The 20,258-nt window shown below is 42.4% G+C and overlaps 2 gene segments (V, D, J or C); both read left to right on the top strand.

The window, feature by feature from the left end:
* Window positions 1-1,446: 1,446 nt before the first annotated feature.
* On the top strand, window positions 1,447-2,058 carry LOC131484765 (immunoglobulin kappa variable 1-12-like). The segment is given in 2 exon segments: window positions 1,447-1,596; window positions 1,721-2,058. Coding segments are annotated over 2 exon segments (378 nt in total).
* A 6,102-nt stretch (window positions 2,059-8,160) lies between these two features.
* Window positions 8,161-8,836, top strand: LOC131486301 (Ig kappa chain V region 3381-like). The segment is given in 2 exon segments: window positions 8,161-8,291; window positions 8,514-8,836. Coding segments are annotated over 2 exon segments (372 nt in total).
* The last annotated feature ends 11,422 nt before the right edge of the window (window positions 8,837-20,258 follow it).

Here is a 20,258-nt window from a genome sequence, read left to right on the forward strand (position 1 = left end):
AGCTCTGACAAATTTTCCCTGTAATACCTTTTTATGTTTATTTATTTATTGTCGACAGAGAGAGAGAGTGAGAGAGAAAATACAATTGGTGGAGGGTTGAGAGAGAGGGGAGAGAGAATCCCAGGCAGTCTCCACACTGTCAGCACAGAGCCTGACGCGGGGCTCGAAGCCACGAACTGTGACACCAGGACCTGAGCTGAAATCAAGAGTCAGACGCTTAACCTACCAAGCCACCCAGGCTCCACCCACCGCTCCGTAACACTTTCAGGCAGTTTTTCCTCCAGCCTCAGCAGGTTCTTGACATGCATGTGTTGATCAATACACTCTTGAATATTGAGCGGAACAACCTGTAGACATCCTAGGTTCTCTCTCTATGCTGATAATTTATCACTCCAAGGAAATCAGGGAATCAGAGCAAAGAGGAGGACTCTCTGTCCTAAAAAATATGTAAGCACCAAATGTAAAGACCTTGTAGAATTTCTTTGGATTTCTGGGCTTTTGTTCCGCTCAGCAGACCAACTCTTAGATGGAGAGGTAACAGGAAAAGCGGGTCACAGAACCCGAAGACAGCAAAGCAAATACTCTCGTCACAGGTTAGTAGACTGATTCTGTCCCCTGGCCCTCGGGGATAGACATGTTCTCTGCAGACAAACTTGTGCTGCCCTGGTCTGGCCTGGGACTCCTGGGGGACACCGAACCGGGGTGCTGCAATTGTAAAAAGCCAGTCCTGCAGCTAAGCCCAGCCCTGACAGAGCAAAGAGGATTACAACAATATTTATCTCATGATAATTTCTCAGAATCCTATTAATTCTTAATTTCTAGAATAAATACACTTATGTAGGCAACAACTTCTGGCTGCCCCACCTGGTAGTAGAAGTTTTTTTTTTACACTTGGGCAGCTTTTCACTTGTGCTGCCTGGTGGGACAGAGCGCTCAGAATGGATGAGGACACACGGCTTAGCTGGAGATGACACGTTAGCAACGGCAGATGCTCAATAGCTGGGCACTTACACACCATGACACCCACACTTCTTTATTCCTCTTCTCCCACATCGCGTGGCTGGACGGTAGTTTCTTGTGCCAAGAATATCAGGACGTTAGAGCAAAGAAGAATCTCCGTGGCCTAAATAACATCCGCGGGCACCAAATAAAAGGGGCCTGTACAAGTTCTTAGAGTGTCTGGGATTGTGTAATATCTGACAGATGCAGTCTTAGAGAGACAGTAAGAAAAATGTGTTACAAGTCTTAAAGAGACACAGAGGACTCTACAGTCACAGGACAGCAGACGGATTCTGCCCTTTGGCCCTCCAGGGAGAAACACCTGCTCTGGAGGCAAATTTATGCTGCTCTGGTGGAACCTGGACACTGGGGGTTTTATTGCACCTGTACCATTTTTGAGATAACCCAACCCTGTGGCTGTGCCCAGTTATGCTCTATCCGCCGCTCATTTGCATGTTCCTAGGGCACAGCCCACTTCCCTGAACGCTGATTAATGGGCCGGTCACACCCTGTGCAGGACCCAGTCCCGGTCAGGACACAGCATGGACATGAAGGCCCCCGCTCAGCTCCTGGGCCTCCTGCTGCTCTGGCTCCCAGGTAAGGAAGGAGAACACTGCGAAATTACTCAGCCAGCGCGCCCCGTACTGCCTGGCCCTCCAGCCGCGTCCTCTTATGACACGATTCGTCGTGTGGGTCTTTGTTTCTCTGTGCCCCATCTCAGGAGCCAGCTGCGAAATCCAGATGACCCAGTCTCCATCCTCGCTGTCTGCATCTCCAGGAGGCAGAGTCACCATCACCTGCCGGGCGAGTCAGAACGTTAACACGTGGTTAGCCTGGTATCAGCAGAAACCGGGGAAAGTTCCTAAGCTTCTGATCTATCGTGCATCCACGTTGCAAACTGGGGTCCCCTCGCGGTTCAGCGGCAGTGGGTCTGGGACAGATTTCACCCTCACCATCAGCAGCCTGGAGCCTGAAGACGCTGCCACTTACTACTGCCAGCAAAGTAACAATTTCCCTCGCACAGTGTTACAGACCAGAACATAAACCACCAGGGACGCAGATGTGAGAGGCCGGGCTGCCCCCGCGGCTCCTCCTGTGCCTGCATCTGCTCAGAGAGTTTGTCAGACGCAGTCCCACTCTGGGGGGGTCACTGGGAGGTTTGGGAGAAGGGCAGGGAGGCGCCTCGCGCCCCTGTCTGCCCTTCCCCCTCCTCAGTCCAGCGGCACAGACACGACAATTGTCTCTTCCGATGTAATCCAGACGGAGATGTGGGCAATGGCATCCATCAGGGTTCACATAGCAGAAGAGAAGCCACTCCAGATTTCCCAGCAGGAATTTTTTTGATTGACTTTAAGTTGCAAAGAAATTCTGTGTTCACAGCAAAATTTAGCAGAAAGTAAAGAGATCTCCCGAATGTTCCCTGCTCACACACATGCACATGCACAGCCTCCCCTACTGTCAACATCCCCCACCAGAGTAGTGCATTTGTTATCGTCGATGAGCCTACGTGGACACATCATTATCACCCAAAGTCCATAGTTTACATTGGCATTTACTCTTGGGGTTGTGCACTCTGTGGGTTTGGACAAATTCATAATAACATTAGCCTCCATTTTCGCATCATATGAAATAGTATCCTTGCCCCCCAGATTCCTCTATGCTCCACCTATTATCCCGCCATCTCCACCCTAGCCCCTGGCAACCACAGATCTTTCTACCGTCTTCACAGCTTCACCTTTTTCAGAATGTCATATAGATGGAATCATATAGCACGTAATCTTTTCATATGGGCTTCTTTCACTTTGTAATATGCATTTAAGATTCCTCCATCTCTTTTCATGGCTTGTGAGTTCATTTCTTTTTAGTTTTGAATATTATTCTATTGTCTGGATGTGCCACAGTTTGCTTATTCATTCACTTACTGAAAGACATCTGTTTTGTTCCCACCACCCGCCCCCCCCCCCCCAGTTTTTGGCAATTATGAATAAGGTGAGTATAAACATCTGTGTGCAGGTCTTGTGTGGACATCATTTTCAATGCTTTTGAGTAAATACTAAGAAACACAGCTGCTGGACGATATGGTAAGAGGAGGTTTCGTTTTGTGAGAAACTGCCAGACTGTCTTCCAAAGGAGCTGTGCCATTGTGCATTCCTGTCACCAATGAATGAGGCTTCCTGCTGCTCACATCGGTGTCAGCATTGGATGTTGTCGGTGTTCCTGATTTGGGCCATCCCAAGAGGTGTGCATCTCATCGTTGCCTGAATTTGCATTTCTCTGCAGACATGAGAAATATGAAGTATCTTCTCATACGCTTATTTGTCATCTGTATACCTTGTTTGGGGAGGTACCCATGAAGGTCTTTGCCCCATGTTTTAATCCCATTGTTTGTTTTCTTCTTGTTGAATTTAAAGAGCTCTTTGTATATTTTGGTAACAGTTCTTTATCAGAGAGATCCTTTGCAAAATTTTCTCTTGCGGTTTCTTGTTAGGAATTGTTGTAATACAGGGAATTAGAGTTTAACTACAGTTGTTGTTTTTTTTAATGGACTGGGAGTAGGGTAGGCAGAAGAGCAAATACGAGATTCGAGAGAGTGCCTGGTGCTCCCCCTGAGAAACCAGAACACATCACCACTGAAGGCTGAAGGTACAGGCTGCTTAACCATATGTGTGGTCCTCAAGCCTGTCTGGGAAGCCCCGGGGTAGATGTGCTGATGCTCTAACCTCTGCAGCTCCTCCCCAGGTGGTTCTCCAGCCCTGACCTTGTCAACTCTGCCGGCAGGTGCTGACGGATAGCATCAAATCCTCCTCTTCTGAACTCCAAATCTCAGTGAGGGTGCCTTGTTGAGCACCTACCTCTACATGGAGCTATGGAGGAAAAAAAAGGGGGAGATGTGTTTCCAGAAGTGATGGGTGGCTGACAGCAGGCAGCCCAGGATGGTCGCTAATTCCCAGCTGTCAGAGCTCTTCCGGCTGGAGGATAGACCCAGAATACACTTGAATGTTCTCCCAGGTATTAGCGGTACATCTGGGATCATAGCATGAAACTTTATTGAGTTATATGGTAAACAGAAAATGAGGAAATTACATTCGTTATATATACACATATATGTATATAAATTACACATATAGCAAACGTTTGGCAAATAAATGGAAAACGTTTTTAACACACACACAAAACACTAAACATTAATGAAGCATTCTTTGTCCTTATCATGAAAATAACTTGCTCCTCAATATTTCCCCAGAAGCCTTCATCATCATCATCGTCATCATCTGTATCACTGAGAACTTCTTATAAATACAAAATTGCAGGTCATCTGAGACCTCGAGACGGAAACCTGCATTTTAACAAGTTACCAGGTGATCTATAGAAGGTGTAAGAAGCTGTTTTAGAGACTGTTTGCTTCAGCTTAAAGAATTTTTTTTTCCACTGAAGCCATTGAAGACAATTTCTACTTACAGCTGTACGTTGAAATCACACTCAGCTCTATTTTCCAATTAACAGAAAACTAGACTTGAAAACATTTTTACGATGGTAGAGCCTAAAACACATATTTATCTGTCAATGGCATGATCAAACACTTTGCTTTTACTTACTTTAATTTTATTTCCAGTATAGTTAGCATAAGGTGATTCACCAGTTGCACCCATCACCCAGTGCTCCTCACAAGTGCACTCCTTACTCCCCATCACCTATTTTGCCCATCCCCCAACCCGCCTTCCCTCTGGTGGCCACCAGTTTGTTGTCTATAGTTAAGAGTCTGTTTCTTGGTTTGGCTGTCTCCTTCTTTTTTCTTCTTTACTCATTTATTTTGTATGTTAAATTCCATATATGAGTGAGATCATATGGTATTTGTCTTCCTCCGACTGACTTATTTCACTTAGCATTATACTCTCTTATCTCCATTCATGTCATTGCAAATGGCAAGACTTCATTCTTCTTTATGGCATAATAATATTCCTTTGTGTGTGTGTGTATATATATATATATATATATATATATATATATATATATATCACATCTTCCTTAACCATTTATCAGCCAAAAGACACTTGGGCTGCTTCCATAAGTTGGCTATTGTAAATAATGCTGCTGTAAACATAGAGGTACATGCATCTTTTTGAATTACTGTTTTTTGGGTTTTGGGGGTAAATACCAGATAGTGCAATTGTTAGATAGTAGGGTTCTACTTTTGACTTTTTTGAGGAATACTCTGAAAACTTAATGGATTAAAGTTGTTAGAAACTTGAGGAATTACAAAGGCAAGAGAATATAAATGTTATGCACCAGTATTGGAGATAAATCGACTTAAATTCCTTTGTGCAGCTTGATTTGGAGATTTTGTTCACTCCTGAAGCTTGCCATTAGAGTGTTTTACCCAGAGTAGTCACTACCTTCCCGTCCTGGTCCCAGATGAAGCGCTCTCCATAGGATAGAAAGCATCTCAGTGACATATAGTAGAACCACCCAGCTGAGCCCTGCCTGGATCATCCACACCATTGTTAATATGAACATTTGTGAATATGAAAATTAATGCTTAGTATTGTCTGCCATTGGGTTGTGAGGGGTTTGTTAACAATCGTTATTGCGCAAAAGCTGACAAATATAGTATTTATACACCTGCACATTTATGTAGATGCATTTTTTATTTTTTATTTTTATTTTTTTTCAATATATGAAATTTATTGTCAAATTGGTTTCCATACAACACCCAGTGCTCATCCCAAAAGGTGCCCTCCTCAATATCCATCACCCACCCTCCCCTCCCTCCCACCCCCCATCAACCCTCAGTTTGTTCTCAGTTTTTAAGAGTCTCTTATACTTTGGCTCCCTCCCACTCTAACCTCTTTTTTTTTTTTTCCTTCCCCTCCCCCGTGGGTTTCTGTTAAGTTTCTCAGGATCCACATAAGAGTGAAACCATATGGGATCTGTCTTTCTCTGTATGGCTTATTTCACTTAGCATCACACTCTCCAGTTCATCCACGTTGCTACAAAGGGCCATATTTCATTCTTTCTCATTGCCTCAGAGTACTCCATTGTGTATATAAACCATAATTTCTTTATCCATTCATCAGTTGATGGACATTTAGGCTTTTTCCACAACTTGGCTATTGTTGAGAGTGTTGCTATAAACATTGGGGTACAAGTGCCCCTATCCTTAGATGCATTTTTTAAAATTGGCGCCTTCAATGTGAGTGTTTAGCAATCCATTCATAATGATATTAGGAAGAAATTAAAACAAAATAATATTTGAATAAAAGTTAAAAACCTAAGTTTTTAATAAAAGTTAAAAACCTTATTTATGGCAAATATGCATATATGTGTATCTATATACATACAAATGTATATATACATATTAGTTATATTCTAGGCAGTGCATAATTAAATATACATGTATTTATGTTATGTGACTATTATACATGTATATATATGGTGATATAACTATAAATACATGTTTATTTTTTTCCAGATATAATTATGTGTTTAATGGTTATTGAACCCCTTCCAAATGAAAAATGTACTAAATTTGACTAAATTCTCACAAAAGCAAATTTCCCAAAAAAAAAAAAAAAAAAAAAAAAAAGCAAATTTCCCATAACCACACACACACACACACACACTCACTGCTTTCATACAGAATAAGATTAAAAAATTGATTAATTCATTTGTTCATTCTCAAGTATTTATCAATGGATCACTATGTGTCTGGCATTGGGAAAATATTACCAAAAATCAAACCAAAACAAAACACACAAAAAAGAAGGAAGGAAAGAAATGACATGATCCCAGAAGAGAGTTCTCTAATATAATAATGGACACTCAAGACATCAAAAAAAGCTTTTAGTAAACAGAGCAAATACACTCAAAAGAATTGATCATCAAGCTTCAGTATCAAACCACACAGAAAACGTATTTACAATACATGGCTATGGGCAGAAAAGCTGACTGACATTAAGAAAAAAATATCTACCATACGAATAATAGATACAAAGAAGAAAGGAAATAATAATGAGATCAATGAAATGGAAAATTAAATATATGTTTAAAAATATACAAATACACATGTCTGATCACACTGATAATAGTTATAAAATGTTTGATGAAATTTAACAATTCATTACTAATTTTTAGTTTTTTTATTAAAAAAATTTTTTTAGCGTTTTATTTATTTTTGAAAGACAAAGAAAGAGCACAAGCAGGGGAAGGGAAGAAAGAGAGGGAGACAGAATCTGAAGCAGGCTCCAGGCTCTGAGCTGTCAGCACAGAGCCTGACGTGGGGCTTGAACCCACAAACTGCGAGATCATGACCTGAGCCAAAGTCGGACGCTTAACCAACTGAGCCACCCAGGCGCCCCTCATTACCAATTTTTAATTAAGAAATGTCTTAGTAAACTAGGAATAAAAAGAATCAGAATAGAAGGCTATCATATAACTTTTCATACAAACTGGTTTATTTGTAAGAGCAAAAAGTGGGTGCTATTAAATATTAAAGATCACATTAGGACTGCGTCAGAGCAAAAGAGAAGTTATAGGTGCTCTAAGGCATGATAATTTGATGAGCAAAAACTGATGAGAATGAGAAACAGTAAAAATAGAAAAAAATTTTAACCAAAAGACATTAACCTCTAAAATAAAGAATAAAACCATGGAAATAGAATCCAATAATGTATGAGCCTTCTCTACTGCATAGTACCTTAAGAGCCATTGCATGGATTTGATCTATGAACATATCCTCTCCTGTTGTCCATATCTCACCAATATTTGTTCTATAAGTAGCATACCAAGATAGAGCTGATATTTCACACCCATCCCTAAAAAATGAGAACTCATGGAATTCTATAGGAAAAAAAGTACATTTTCATACAAAAATTTAAGACTTAGAGGGTCATCCAATTCTTTTATTTTCTTGATTTTAGAAGGTGTAGCCTCTAATCTAATTACAAAATTTAGAGCCATGAGGACAAATAGGGGCCAGAAAAATTAGAGATGCTTTCTTCTTACAAACACGCTGGAGGAGCTCCTCTGGGACTGGATGTGAATCCTGCGTCCGATGAGAACCCCCAGTTGGCACTGGGCCCTACAGGGGCCCTGCTTCTGCGGCTGCAGCCAGACCCGCCCAACCCCTCACTGATTTGCATGTTTCCCCCAGAGAATCCACATTTCTGCTCTTCAGGATCCCCATAAATAGGCTGCTCAGTGAGTCGGGGCAAAAAAAGAACCTGAGGCAGGCCCTGGATTGAACATGGGGGTCCTGACCCAGCTCCTCTGCCTTCTGCTGGCCTGCCTCCCAGGTGAGGAGGGCGGCGCAGGGGACATCCCCGAGATGGTGGCCGTTCTCTCCTCCTGACTGGGGGGTCTCCCCAGGGCTCCGTGGATCTCTGACCCGGGATCTCCCCTCCCCGCGGAGACCCAGGTGCTCTCAGCTTAGGAGACCAGGACGCCAGAACCTTCTGGGAGGGAATGGAGTGGGATCTCGTAAACAACCGTGACTTTGTGTTTTGTTTCCTTGCCAGCTGCCGGCGGGACCGCTGAGTTGACTCAGTCTCCCACCCATCTCTCTGTGTCCCTGAAAGACAGCGTGTCCATCATCTGCAGGGCCAACGAGAGCGTTAGTGATTACTTAAGCTGGTATCAGCAGAAACCAGGCCAGCCTCCCAAGCTTATCATCTATGATGCCGATAACCTAGAGTCTGGACTCTCAGACCGCTTCTCTGGGATTCAGTCTGGCACAGAATTCATCCTCAAAATCAGCACAGTCGAGGCTGATGACACCGCCGTTTATTACTGCCAGCACGATTATGTGCTTCCTCCCACGGTGCTGCAGCCCCGAGCATAAACCCTCCTCCCGGGCTGGGGCTGCTCCTGCAGCGACGGTTGTCAGGTGGTCGGGGTTCCAGCAGCTGCACTGTGCCCTGTGGTCTGTTGGTCGGGGCAGGGCGTGCTCTGGGGAAGGGCTTGCGGGGCTCAAGGGTGATGGCCTGCAAGGGACTTTGTCCTTCCAGAGTTTTCCTTTGGACCAACATAAAACAATGAATTCATTGAATTTTATCAAGGAGGCTTCTGGGTCAGGCTTGCAAAAGAATTTATCTACAGCATGGTCTTTGAATCTCTTCTCTGAGAAACTCTCCGAGAGGTTTTGTTTTGTTTTACTTTGAGACAGAGAACTAGGCTGAAAAAGGAGCCCATAACCAGGACAATACTCCTAATACGTTTAACAATAACAACAGTAATAAAGCAGGAATACGACTGACAGTAAACAGCGACAGTAACTAGTCCGCCCATTGCCATTTGCCGAAGTCTTGAAGATCTGCTATGCGTTCAACAATGCACTAAGGCCTTACCCTTCTCGAGGAATCAGTCGCACAATAATCCTCTAGAGATGAGAAATCAGAGGTTCTCAGAGCTCGGGTTGCTCAAAATACCAGTGCTTGTAGGGAAGAAGAAAGGGAAAAAATTCTAATTTTCAGACTCCGTAAGTCCTACTCAGTAATTCATTCATTCATTTAAAAAGTAGATAATAGGGGCGCCTGGGTGGCGCCGTCGGTTAAGCATCCGACTTCAGCCAGGTCACGATCTCGCGGTCCGTGAGTTCGAGCCCCGCGTCGGGCTCTGGGCTGATGGCTCGGAGCCTGGAGCCTGTTTCCGATTCTGTGTCTCCCTCTCTCTCTGCCCCTCCCCCGTTCATGCTCTGTCTCTGTCTGTCCCAAAAATAAATAAAAAACGTTGAAAAAAAAAAAAAATAAAATAAATAAAAAATAAAAAGTAGATAATATTATGGGCATCTGGCTGCCTCTGTCAGTTAAGCGTCTGACTTCAGCTCAGGTCACGATCTCACAGTTCATGGATTTAAGCCTCGAGTTGGGCTCTGTGCTGGCAGCACAGAGCCTGCTTGGGATCTATGTCTCCCTCGCTGTCTGCCCTTCCCCTGCTTGCTCTGTCTCACTCAAAATAAATAAATAAAACATTAAAAGAAATAAAAAGTAGATAATATTAAGTGCAGTAAAGTGAACTAACTGTATATCAGGTGAATTCAAAGTATACACCTGGATAAAGATAAACATGTGCATATCCTCCTCTAACTGCTACCCAGTCCAGAGACCCGTGTTTCCAGCATCCCAAAGACCTCCTCGTGCTCCTTCCGTCTTTTCCAGACTCCATCCCCACCACGCCCGCCCGACCCCCAACCGCCACCACTGTTCTCTTTCCTCTGGTCTTAAACTTCACATAAATAAAATCACGCACTGTGTACTTTTTGGCAGCTGGCTTTCTTTGGCAACATGTTTTTGAACTTCGCTTTTGTGGTTGGTATGGCCATAATCTGTCCCCTTTTGCTGCGGAAAAGTTTTCTAGTATGTGAACGCATCACGATTTGCTTTAAATGTATGTGTCCTTCTAGATTTGAGACTGTTGTTGATAAAGATTTTAGGAACATTTTTGAAACGTCTTTTGTGAACTCACGCACTCACTTCCCTTGGGTACATTCCTCAGAATTGCAAGCAGGGCGTTGCGTGAGCTCGGCTGCCAGTTGCTGTCTATGCTCCAGCAGCTGTGAATGAAAGTCCCAGTTGCTGTAATCTTTGCAATACTTGGTGTAGTCATACTTTTTACTATAATCATATTGGTAGATCTTTAGGTGGTATTGTGGTTAAAACGTACATTTGCTTGATGATTAATGATGTTGAGTAACTTCTCATATGTTTGTCATTAGTTATTTGGATATCTGGGGAAATATCTGTTCAAAACACTATATATATATTTTTTTTTATATTTTATATATATAAATATATATATATATATTTTGTTACATATTCTGAAAATGGATCTTTTACCAAAAATATGCACTGGGAAACCTTCCCCCATTTTTAAGAATGTCTGTTAACTCTCTTAATGATATATTTGAAAGTAAGTTTCTAATCTTGATGAGGTCTAATTTATCTTTTTCTCCCTTAATTTTGCATGTGTATGTGTGTGCTCCATTTAATAAATATTTGCCTTACTTTTTTAGAGCCTAAAGATATCTTCCTGTGCTTTATTCTAGAAGCTTCATTATTTTAGCTCTCACGTGTAGATGATAATGCTCCAGGAGTTCATAGTTTTGCCAGATGTAAGGTGGGACAAGGTTTTTATTTCTACTGTCCATTTAATCGCATTTCCACGTCCAATTGCTCCTCGTTATTTATTGGAAAAGAAAAACAGCATATCATCCACTCCATTGTGTGGCAAATGGCCACCTCAGAATCATTTGTCATTTAATGTGAATATAATTTCTTTTACAAAAACCTTTCTTGTACAGCAGCTTTAAAAAAGAACCAAGGGGGGGCGCCTGGGTGGCGCAGTCGGTTAAGTGTCCGACTTCAGCCAGGTCACGATCTCGCGGTCCGTGAGTTCGAGCCCCGCGTCGGGCTCTGGGCTGATGGCTCGGAGCCTGGAGCCTGTTTCCGATTCTGTGTCTCCCTCTCTCTCTGCCCCTCCCCCGTTCATGCTCTGTCTCTGTCTGTCCCAAAAATAAATAAAAAACATTTAAAAAAAAATTAAAAAAAAAAAAAAAAGAACCAAGGTCTGAAAAAAAAAAAAACTCTTTGAAAGCAAAGAGACTAGAAATGAGCTAGAAACAGAAGAATGCTTACTTCAATTGATAGGAAAATTCAAGGGCAGGAAAACCCAGACTACCGTGGGAGAGTCAGAATGATAGCTACCGTGTTGGGAGTAGCTACTGGCTGGGAAAGTGCATGAATGAGGTTTCTGGAGGATTTGAAATCTTCAGTATTTTCATCCAGTTGGTGACCTACATGTAAACCTTAGTCATTGGTGCCCTGAAAATTTTTGCCCTTTTTTTCTGTACATGTTTCATCTCAATCAAAATGAAAAAGGACAAACCCAGAGCCTTTCAAACAAACATAAAGAAAAAAGCAAAAATCACTCAATATTTGTGGAAACTCAACCCCGTTAAAATATAAACATGACTCAGAAAGTTCTGAACGACCAGAAAACTGGTTGAGAAAATAGAAGGGGACACTGAACTGTGTGCCTTTACCCCTGAGGCACCACAGAGTTTATCTCTATTGATTTTCCTTGAACTACGGAGACATTTTATCTTACTTGGCTCACAGGAGAGCCTCCCAACCCCTTCTGGTTCTCTCCACACTGCTGCACCCACAGGGGATGTGCACGCTGTTCTCTAGGAAGGCGCTTCCCTTGCAAGTCTGAGATAAAAGGTCAGCTCTCATTTTGCTTTGACTTATTAGGACTCATCAGTTCAGTTTCTCAAAAGGACACTCCCTGCTCAGTTCCTGGGGCAGCTGATGCTCTGGATTGCTGGCAAGGACAGAGGGCTGATGACAAAGGAACAGGGGTTGGGACGGTGAATTCTGGGGACAGAGGTGCGTATCAGGTGGATTTATCGACATGTTAGATGCATACATCTTGCTCCCTAGGATGGGTCATGTGATGTTTACATTCATGAGCCTGAGGAAAATTCCAGAAGGAACAAGGACCTGTGTTCTGATGAAGACTGTAACACAGAAGGAGAGGGATGGCACAGGTGACTTACACTCTCCTTTGAAGAGGCCCCTTTGTATGCTGCAAATCTCGGGTTCTTTTTGAGATTGGATATTTTAGGGGTTTTAATCAAAACTTTAAAAATGGTTTAGCCTGAAATAGGTAACAAAAGCAAAGTTCTAAAAATGACTCATAACGTTTGTACATAACCTTGCATTTCTCTCTTCTTACTTTAGGATCCAGTGGGGATATTGTGATGACGCAGACCCCTCTGTCCCTGCCGGTCACCCCTGGACAGCTGGCCTCAATCTCCTGCAGGGCCAGTCAGAGCCTCCTGCACAGTAACCAATATACCTGTTTAAGTTGGTTCCTGCAGAAGCCAGGCCAGTCTCCAGGGTGCCTGATCTATAGGGTTTCCTCTTGGGTCCCCGACAGGTTCACTGGAAGCAGGTCAGGGACAGATTTCACACCCTTACAGAGCAGAGGCCAAGGATGCCAGAGTTTATTACAGCTTGCAAACTCTACAAACTCCTCCCATAGCTCTGCACACAAACCTCCCCTCTCTGGGTCAGGCAGCTGCCTGCCCCATGGTGATAGTTCGGGGAAACAAGTGGGCAGATTATTGTGTTACTCTGTTTAGTTAGTCTCTGGGTGAGCTGGGATCAGCAGAGAGTTTCACACAGACCAAAAGCCGTCATCTCCGGCACACGATTTTTTCCCCTTATCCTTATGGATCAGTGGTGTATTTCTAAAGAATTCTTACGGCTTCTTTTCCCAAAAAAATAGACTCCTATAAGGCAGATGGATAATAAAGTCTTGATGATCCAGAAAAATCAGACACGTAGATATACGTTTCTTCCAGTGTTTTGAGAGAACGTGAGCACTCTGAGCATAAACACATTCATGGAGCCTTCCCAGAGCTCCCTGTACCCAGCATGCCTTCTCACGGATTTTACCTTTGGTGAGTAACAATGTGCAATTATCTGTCCAAAGTGATCAGCTTGGGTCACAGGTGACTCGGGGCTCAGCAATCCACTCCAGACCATCTGCCGCTGGGGGAGCTCCCCTGATGGGGGGGGGTTGACCTCACTCAAGGGCAAACTCTCCCCTTTAAGCAGAAAGAGGAAAATTCCCTTGGATCCAGGAAGCGAACAGGTCTCCGTGTCTCTAATCTCATCCAGAGCAGCGTGGGCTTGGCTGTTTGGCATGACAAAGGCTAGAGGACACAGCGCACAGAATGTGTATGAGGATCACAGTATCACTCCATCCTCTAAAGGGTGACTGCAGGATATCAGACTCAGACCCCAACGAGACCGTCTCCCACGTCACACAGCCACACACCAGCTTCCAGCCTTAGGGACCTGAAACCAACAGCATTGAAAGCAGAGACACTGCTTTCATCGTTCAGCAACGATGGTCAGGATTACAGAGATTCCCAGAGGCGGATGCTCAGCTGGATTTCATGTTCCTTGTTCTTTCAGCCTGCACATGCTCTTATCGTTTCCAGGTGCTGTGAAGGGACTGGTGTTGGCCGCTGGTTGGTTTTGTTGTCCGGGCCACAGGACACATGGTTAGTCTGCAAGAGACAGACATTCTTTTTTAGATTTAGGACTCTCGAACTTTCTGTCTACAAATAGTACAGCAACATTTCCTAGCCATTCCCCCAGCAAGAGATAATCTAAAAATATTTTACATTTTATATTTTATATTTTACATTTTAGGATAACAGATTATGACATGAAACAACCAATACGAATTGGAGATCTTTATGACTGGAAGTTTGGATCTCTTGACCACCTTCATCAAATTCTCTTACACCCTAATCCCTGCCTCTAGCAACCACAAATCTGATCTCTCTCTTTTTTTTTTTTAAGTTTATTTTTGTTTTTGTTTCCTTCTTTGTTTTAGAATCCACTCATAAGTGAGAACACACACTATTTGTCTTTCTCTGTCTGATTTATTTCACTTAGCGTAATGTCCTCAAGGTCAATTCATGTTGTCACAAATGGCAGGACTCCCTCCTTTTTTTTTTTTAAACGTTTATTCATTTTTGAGAGAGACAGAGCGTGAGCAGGGGAGGGGCAGAGAGAGAGGGAGACAGACTCAGAAGCAGGCTCCAGGCTCTGAACTGTTAGCCCAGAGCCCAATGCGGGGCTTGAGCTCGTCAACCACGAGATCATGACCTGAGCCGACGCTGGACACTTAACCAACTCACTTAACCAACTGAGCCACCCAGATGCCCCGGGACTTCCTCTTTTTTAATGGCTGAATAATATTCCATTGTACGTATACACCACATTTTCTTTATCCATCAGTCCATCAATGGACACTTAGGTTGTTTCCACATCTGGGCTATTGTAAATAATGCTGCAGTGAACATGGGGGTGCAGATATCTTATTGACATACTGCTTTTATTTCCTCCCAATATATACCTAGAAGTGGAATGGCTGGGTCATAATGGTAGTTCTATTTTTATATTTTTGAGGATCCTCCACACTGTTTTCCATAGTGGCTACACCAATTTGCAATCCCATCAATCATGCACAAGGACTTCTCCACATCTTTGCCAGGATTAGTTATCTCTTGTCTTTTGATGACAGCCCTTCTAATAAGCCTGGGATCATATCTGGTTGTGGTTTTGATTTGCATTTCCCGGGTGATTAGTGATATTGAACACCTTTTCATGTATCTTTCATGTATCGTGTTGGCCATTTGTGTGTCTTTGAGAAAAACGTCTACTCAGGTTCTTTGCCCATTTTAAAATTAGATTATTTGTGTTTTTCTGCTACTTAGTTGCATGAGTTCTTTATATGTTTTGGATTAACCCCTGATCAGATATATGTTCTCCTGTTCTGTAGGTTGCCTTTTCATTTTGTGAATCATTTCTTTTGCTACAGAGAAGCCTTTGTTTGATGTGGTCTTGCTTGCTTATTTTTTATTATGTTGTTTGTGCTTTAGGTATCATGTCCAAAAACTCATTCCAAGAACCATGTCAAGGAGCTTTTCTCTGTTTTTTTTTCCCCCCTAGGAGTTTATGGTTTTAGGTCTTATAGTTAAGTCTTTAATCATTTTGAGCTTCCAGTAATAAGGTAAATAAATTGTGGGGATATAATGTACAACATGATAACCTTAGTTACAGTCACTATATGGCATATTTGAAAGTTGCTAAGACTGGGACACCTGGGTAGCTCAGTCAGTCAAGTGTCCGACTCTTGATTTCAGCTCAGGTCACGATCTCAGGATTGTGAGATAGAGACCTGAGTTGGCTCTGGGCTGACAGCATGGAACCTGCTTGGGATTCTCTCTCTCCCTCTCTCTGTCCCTCCCCCACTCATGTGCAGGCTCTCTCTCTCTCTCTCTCTCTCAAAATAAATAAATAAACACTAAAAATAACGAGGGGCACCTAGGTGGCCCAGTCGGTTAAGCATCTGACTCTTGGTTTTGGGTCAGCTCATGATCTCACGGTTTGTGAGTTAGAGCCCCCTGTTGGGCTCTGCACTGACAGCATGGAGCCTGCTTGGGATTCTCTCCCTCTCTCTCTCCCTCTCTCTCTCTCTCTCTCTGTCCTTCCCTGGCTTGCTCTCTCTCCTTCCCTCTCTCTCTCAAAAAATAAAAATATTTTTAAAAAGTTGCTAGAACAGTAATTTCTAAAAGTTTTCATCATAAGGAAAGAAACATGTTTTTCTTTGTTTTTGTTTTTGTTTTTTGTGGCTTTTTTTTTGTTTGTTTGTTTGTTTGAATCTCTATGAGATGATGGAGTTAACTAGACTTACTGTGGTGATCATTTCACACTATACATAAGTCAAGTCATCATGCTGTATACCTAAAGCTTATACAGTGCCTGGATGTCATTTCTAGTTCAATAGAACTGAAAGAAACAAAGAATTTGGAAAACTTTAAAGGTTTTATGCTAATTTCACAGAAATAACATTATTCCCTAATTCATACATCTTAAAGACTTTTGTATAAAGGAGTTTCTGAAAATTGGACCTGTAATAAAAGCAAACAAGATAAGATTCTCACTACCACTCATTTCCCCCTAATCTATGTTTTCATACTGGATCGTGGGCACATCTTTTCCTAGGGTTGCCATGACAAAGTATCACATACCTGGTGACTTCAAACAACAGAAATGTACTCTCTCACAGGCCTAGAGGCTTCAAGTCTGAAATCAAGGTGCTGGCCAGACCCTGCCATCTCTGAAACCTGTAGAAGCTGATCCTCCCTTGCTTCTTCACAGCCCTGGTGGCCCCAGGCATTCCCTGATTTGGGGCAGCAAAAATCCAACCTCTATCTCTGTCTTCACATGGTCTCTTCTCTCTGTATCTCTGTGCCTTTTTGTTTCCTTCTTCTCCTCCTTTTTTTTTTTAGGTTTATTTATTTATTTTGAGGGAGAAAGGGTGCATGTGAGCAGAGGAGGGGCAGAAAGAGAAGGAGAAAGAGAATCCCAAGCAGGTTTCATGCTATCAGCACAGAACCCAACTCAGGGCTCAATCTCACAACCATGGGATCATGACCTGAGCCGAAATCAAGAGTCTGATGCTTAACTGGCTGAGCCACCCAGGTGCCCCTCTCCTCTTTTCCTTATAAGGCAACAGTAGGGACTAAGTGTAGGCCACCCAAAATGTGCCACTTAGGCATATTGATTATTTTAGGTAAGTTACTTGAAGGACAGCCTATGTAAGAAGGACACCTAGACCCTCTTCTGTTTCCCTGAAAGCAGGAAATAAATATCTCATGTGAAATGTATCTTCCCTGGACCAGGAGCTAAAGAGACTCCTTATCATCAGATACAGGAAATTTCTAACTGAGAGGGCTGTATAAACAACCTTTGTTACTTTTTCCTAAGTTACTACCACTGCCCAAGTCTTGTTTAGAATTCCTTACTAATCAAAGTTCTCAAAGTTCACTTTTCTTTGTCCTGTCAATTCCTCATAGATTTGTTGTTTCTTTGTCTAAGGGGTATGAAAACTGTCTGTCTTTTTTTCTTAGGCCTTTCTTAGGGCCTCAGTTTCATTATTGGGCCTCTGTGCACACGTAACAAAGTTTTCCCCATTTTTGTGCTTACTGTGTTTTTCTCTTGTAAATCTGTGTCACGTAAATTTCTTAGTCCAGCTAGAAGAACCTTGAGCAGAGGAAAGGCTCTTCCTCTCCTCTGCCACCAATCATATTCATTGAGGGCCCAACGTACTATAGTATGACCACATCCAAATTAATTCTAACTGCAACGTTTTATTTTTCCCAAATAAAGTCACATTCTGAAGTAGTAAGGGGTTAAAACTTCAACATAATTTTTGAGGGGACACAATGCAACCAATAATAGTGTATAAAAAGTTTTTAATTTCATACATTTAAAAATAGTCCAAGAAAACTAGCTTTATGATTTTCAATAGAGACCATGCTATGTTTCTTTGTTACTTTTTTTTCTTCAGCTGCTTATCTTTCTTTCACTGGTAAGATTCATGAAGAGATCTGGAATTTTTAGGACGGCAGCCTGTTACTTAGCAATAGAAACACAAGTATTGGTACCATCACAGGCCAGGAGCAAGACCCAAAATTGTTTCGTTGAGCATCATAAGAAATGACCAGGTCCAAGAAACCAAAAAAAAAAAAAAAAAAAAAAAAAAAATTCAAAATGGAATAAAATAAAAGGGTAATAATCTTTTAACTAGTGGATTATGGGACATGTGTAATTCTACATCTAACTCTTCACCATGATTTATCTGAGCAAATGAGATTGCTACCATAGAGTTCAGAGTTAGTGATCAACACAATTGTTACTCCATTATCTTTTTCAGCACCGTGTTAAAATCTTACTCTTGTAGATTTCCCAGAAGATATTGTCAGCCTAAGTAATGAGGTAAAAACTGAGGCAAGCTTAAATGACCAGAAATTGAGTTTTTTCTGGAAGAACGGGGAAATCACAATTTGGACCAAGCTACTGGTGAGTCTGCTGAGGGTTTGGGGTAAGCTGTATTTATGGGCAAGAAATGGAAGAAGGGGTAAGGCCATCTGGAGTCCCAGCAGTGAATTCATTGGCTTGAGGATGGGGAGAAATTCTTGGTGGATGTTCACTGGTCAGCAGATAAATCTGGATCTTCTGTAAATCAGGCATCTAATGAAAATCTGTCTCTTGGTTCTCAATTTCCATTCTTCTGAAGGCCCATATGTGAGATTCTCCATTTCATATCCCCGGTTCTATATTAAATTGAAATCCTTTCACAATGTTCAGACCAAATATTCTTGTGGAATCTTACCTAGATTAGTATTTGTTAATTTGTTTCCTTGGTCAATTCAGTCTGACTCTGGATTTAAATTACCCAAACTATAATAAGATGGCCAAATGGAGTTTTTCAACTGCTCCAAAATTTAGTTTGCAGGACAAACGCAATTTGACACAGGCGCTGTTTGTCAGGAACTGTTCAATTCAACGTGATCTGTTGACACATGAAGAATAAAAATGGGTTATTTCCCTGTTTGCGAAGGGTGGTGGGATAGATTGACATCCCAGAGCAGCTCTGACCCAGCACCCTAATCCATAGGGATCATATTTTAATGAGAGCCCAGGAATGGATCAGTGCCCTGAGATATTAAAATAATGGAGGTAGTCATTGCTCTTCTCAAATATGGGATCTCCTATTGAATTGTACAATCATAGCTATGGCTTCCCCACATACAGGCCAGGTGAGAGCCTAAGGTTCTCCCACAGAGCTAACAAGAACTCCGAATATCCTGATAGGGCTTTGCTCTGTTTGATGGAAAAGAGTCAGTATGAAAAGAGGTTTTCTAAGCACCACCCAGGAAAAAATAATATAAAATCATTCCTTTTTTATTAGGTCCCATCATTCCAAGGGAATTATTTCCTTAAGAACTCTTTGATTGGTCTACTATGTGTATATGCGTGTGTGTGTGTGTGTGTGTGTGTGTGTATACCACATTGTAACAACTAGTTTCTAGGAATTTCATATTCATAGCCAGAGACATGAATTTTTCACCCTTACTATTCTCTGTGCTGGGCTATAGGCTGTCTCTACAACAGACACATTATTTTTTCCCTGTCCACTTCTTTCGACCTGGGTGCTCTATAAAATTCAATTCACTGAGTCCGAGGGCAAGACCATTTATGCCATGTGATTCTAACATTCTTAAACAATTAGCCTACAAGAGTAGATACCAGAAAATTCTCAAACTAGCTCAACTCCATGTTGCTATTGGGAAAAAATTCTAATGAGCAGTACTTGTGAGGTGGGAGCTGTCTCCTTAACTAGATTAGGTGGAAGAACGGGAGCGAGATGGCCATTCGTCTCAGGAGACTGACCCTGGACACACATGTGTGCATTTCAGGGTCTCTGATTCCTTCTCAAGGGGCAGAGCCCTGTGTGCTGTATCCTTACAATACATTCACACTTGCAGAGTGAGATTCGTCTTTCCATTACTGCAGGTAGTATGGACTTTAGCTTTGTATTTTCTTCCAAATGCAGAAGACCTTTTATTTCACTTGCTTGAAGGTAGGCTCCTCCCACCCTCTCCTTGGCTCTTTGCACACTGCTGTACCCACCAAGGGATTTGCATATTGTCCCCTAGGGAGGACCTTCCCCTTAAAGTCTAGATAAAAGGTCAGCTTGAATCTGGCTTTGACTTGTCAGGACTCATAGGTTCAACTTCTCAAAATGAGGTTCCCTGCTCAGCTCCTGGGGCTGCTAGTGCTTTGGTTCCCTGGTAAGGACAGACGGGGAAAGAAAAAGGAGAACCAAGTGGG

This window comes from Neofelis nebulosa, chromosome 9, assembly GCF_028018385.1.
Source record: "Neofelis nebulosa isolate mNeoNeb1 chromosome 9, mNeoNeb1.pri, whole genome shotgun sequence".
NCBI classification, from domain to species: Eukaryota; Metazoa; Chordata; class Mammalia; order Carnivora; family Felidae; genus Neofelis; species Neofelis nebulosa.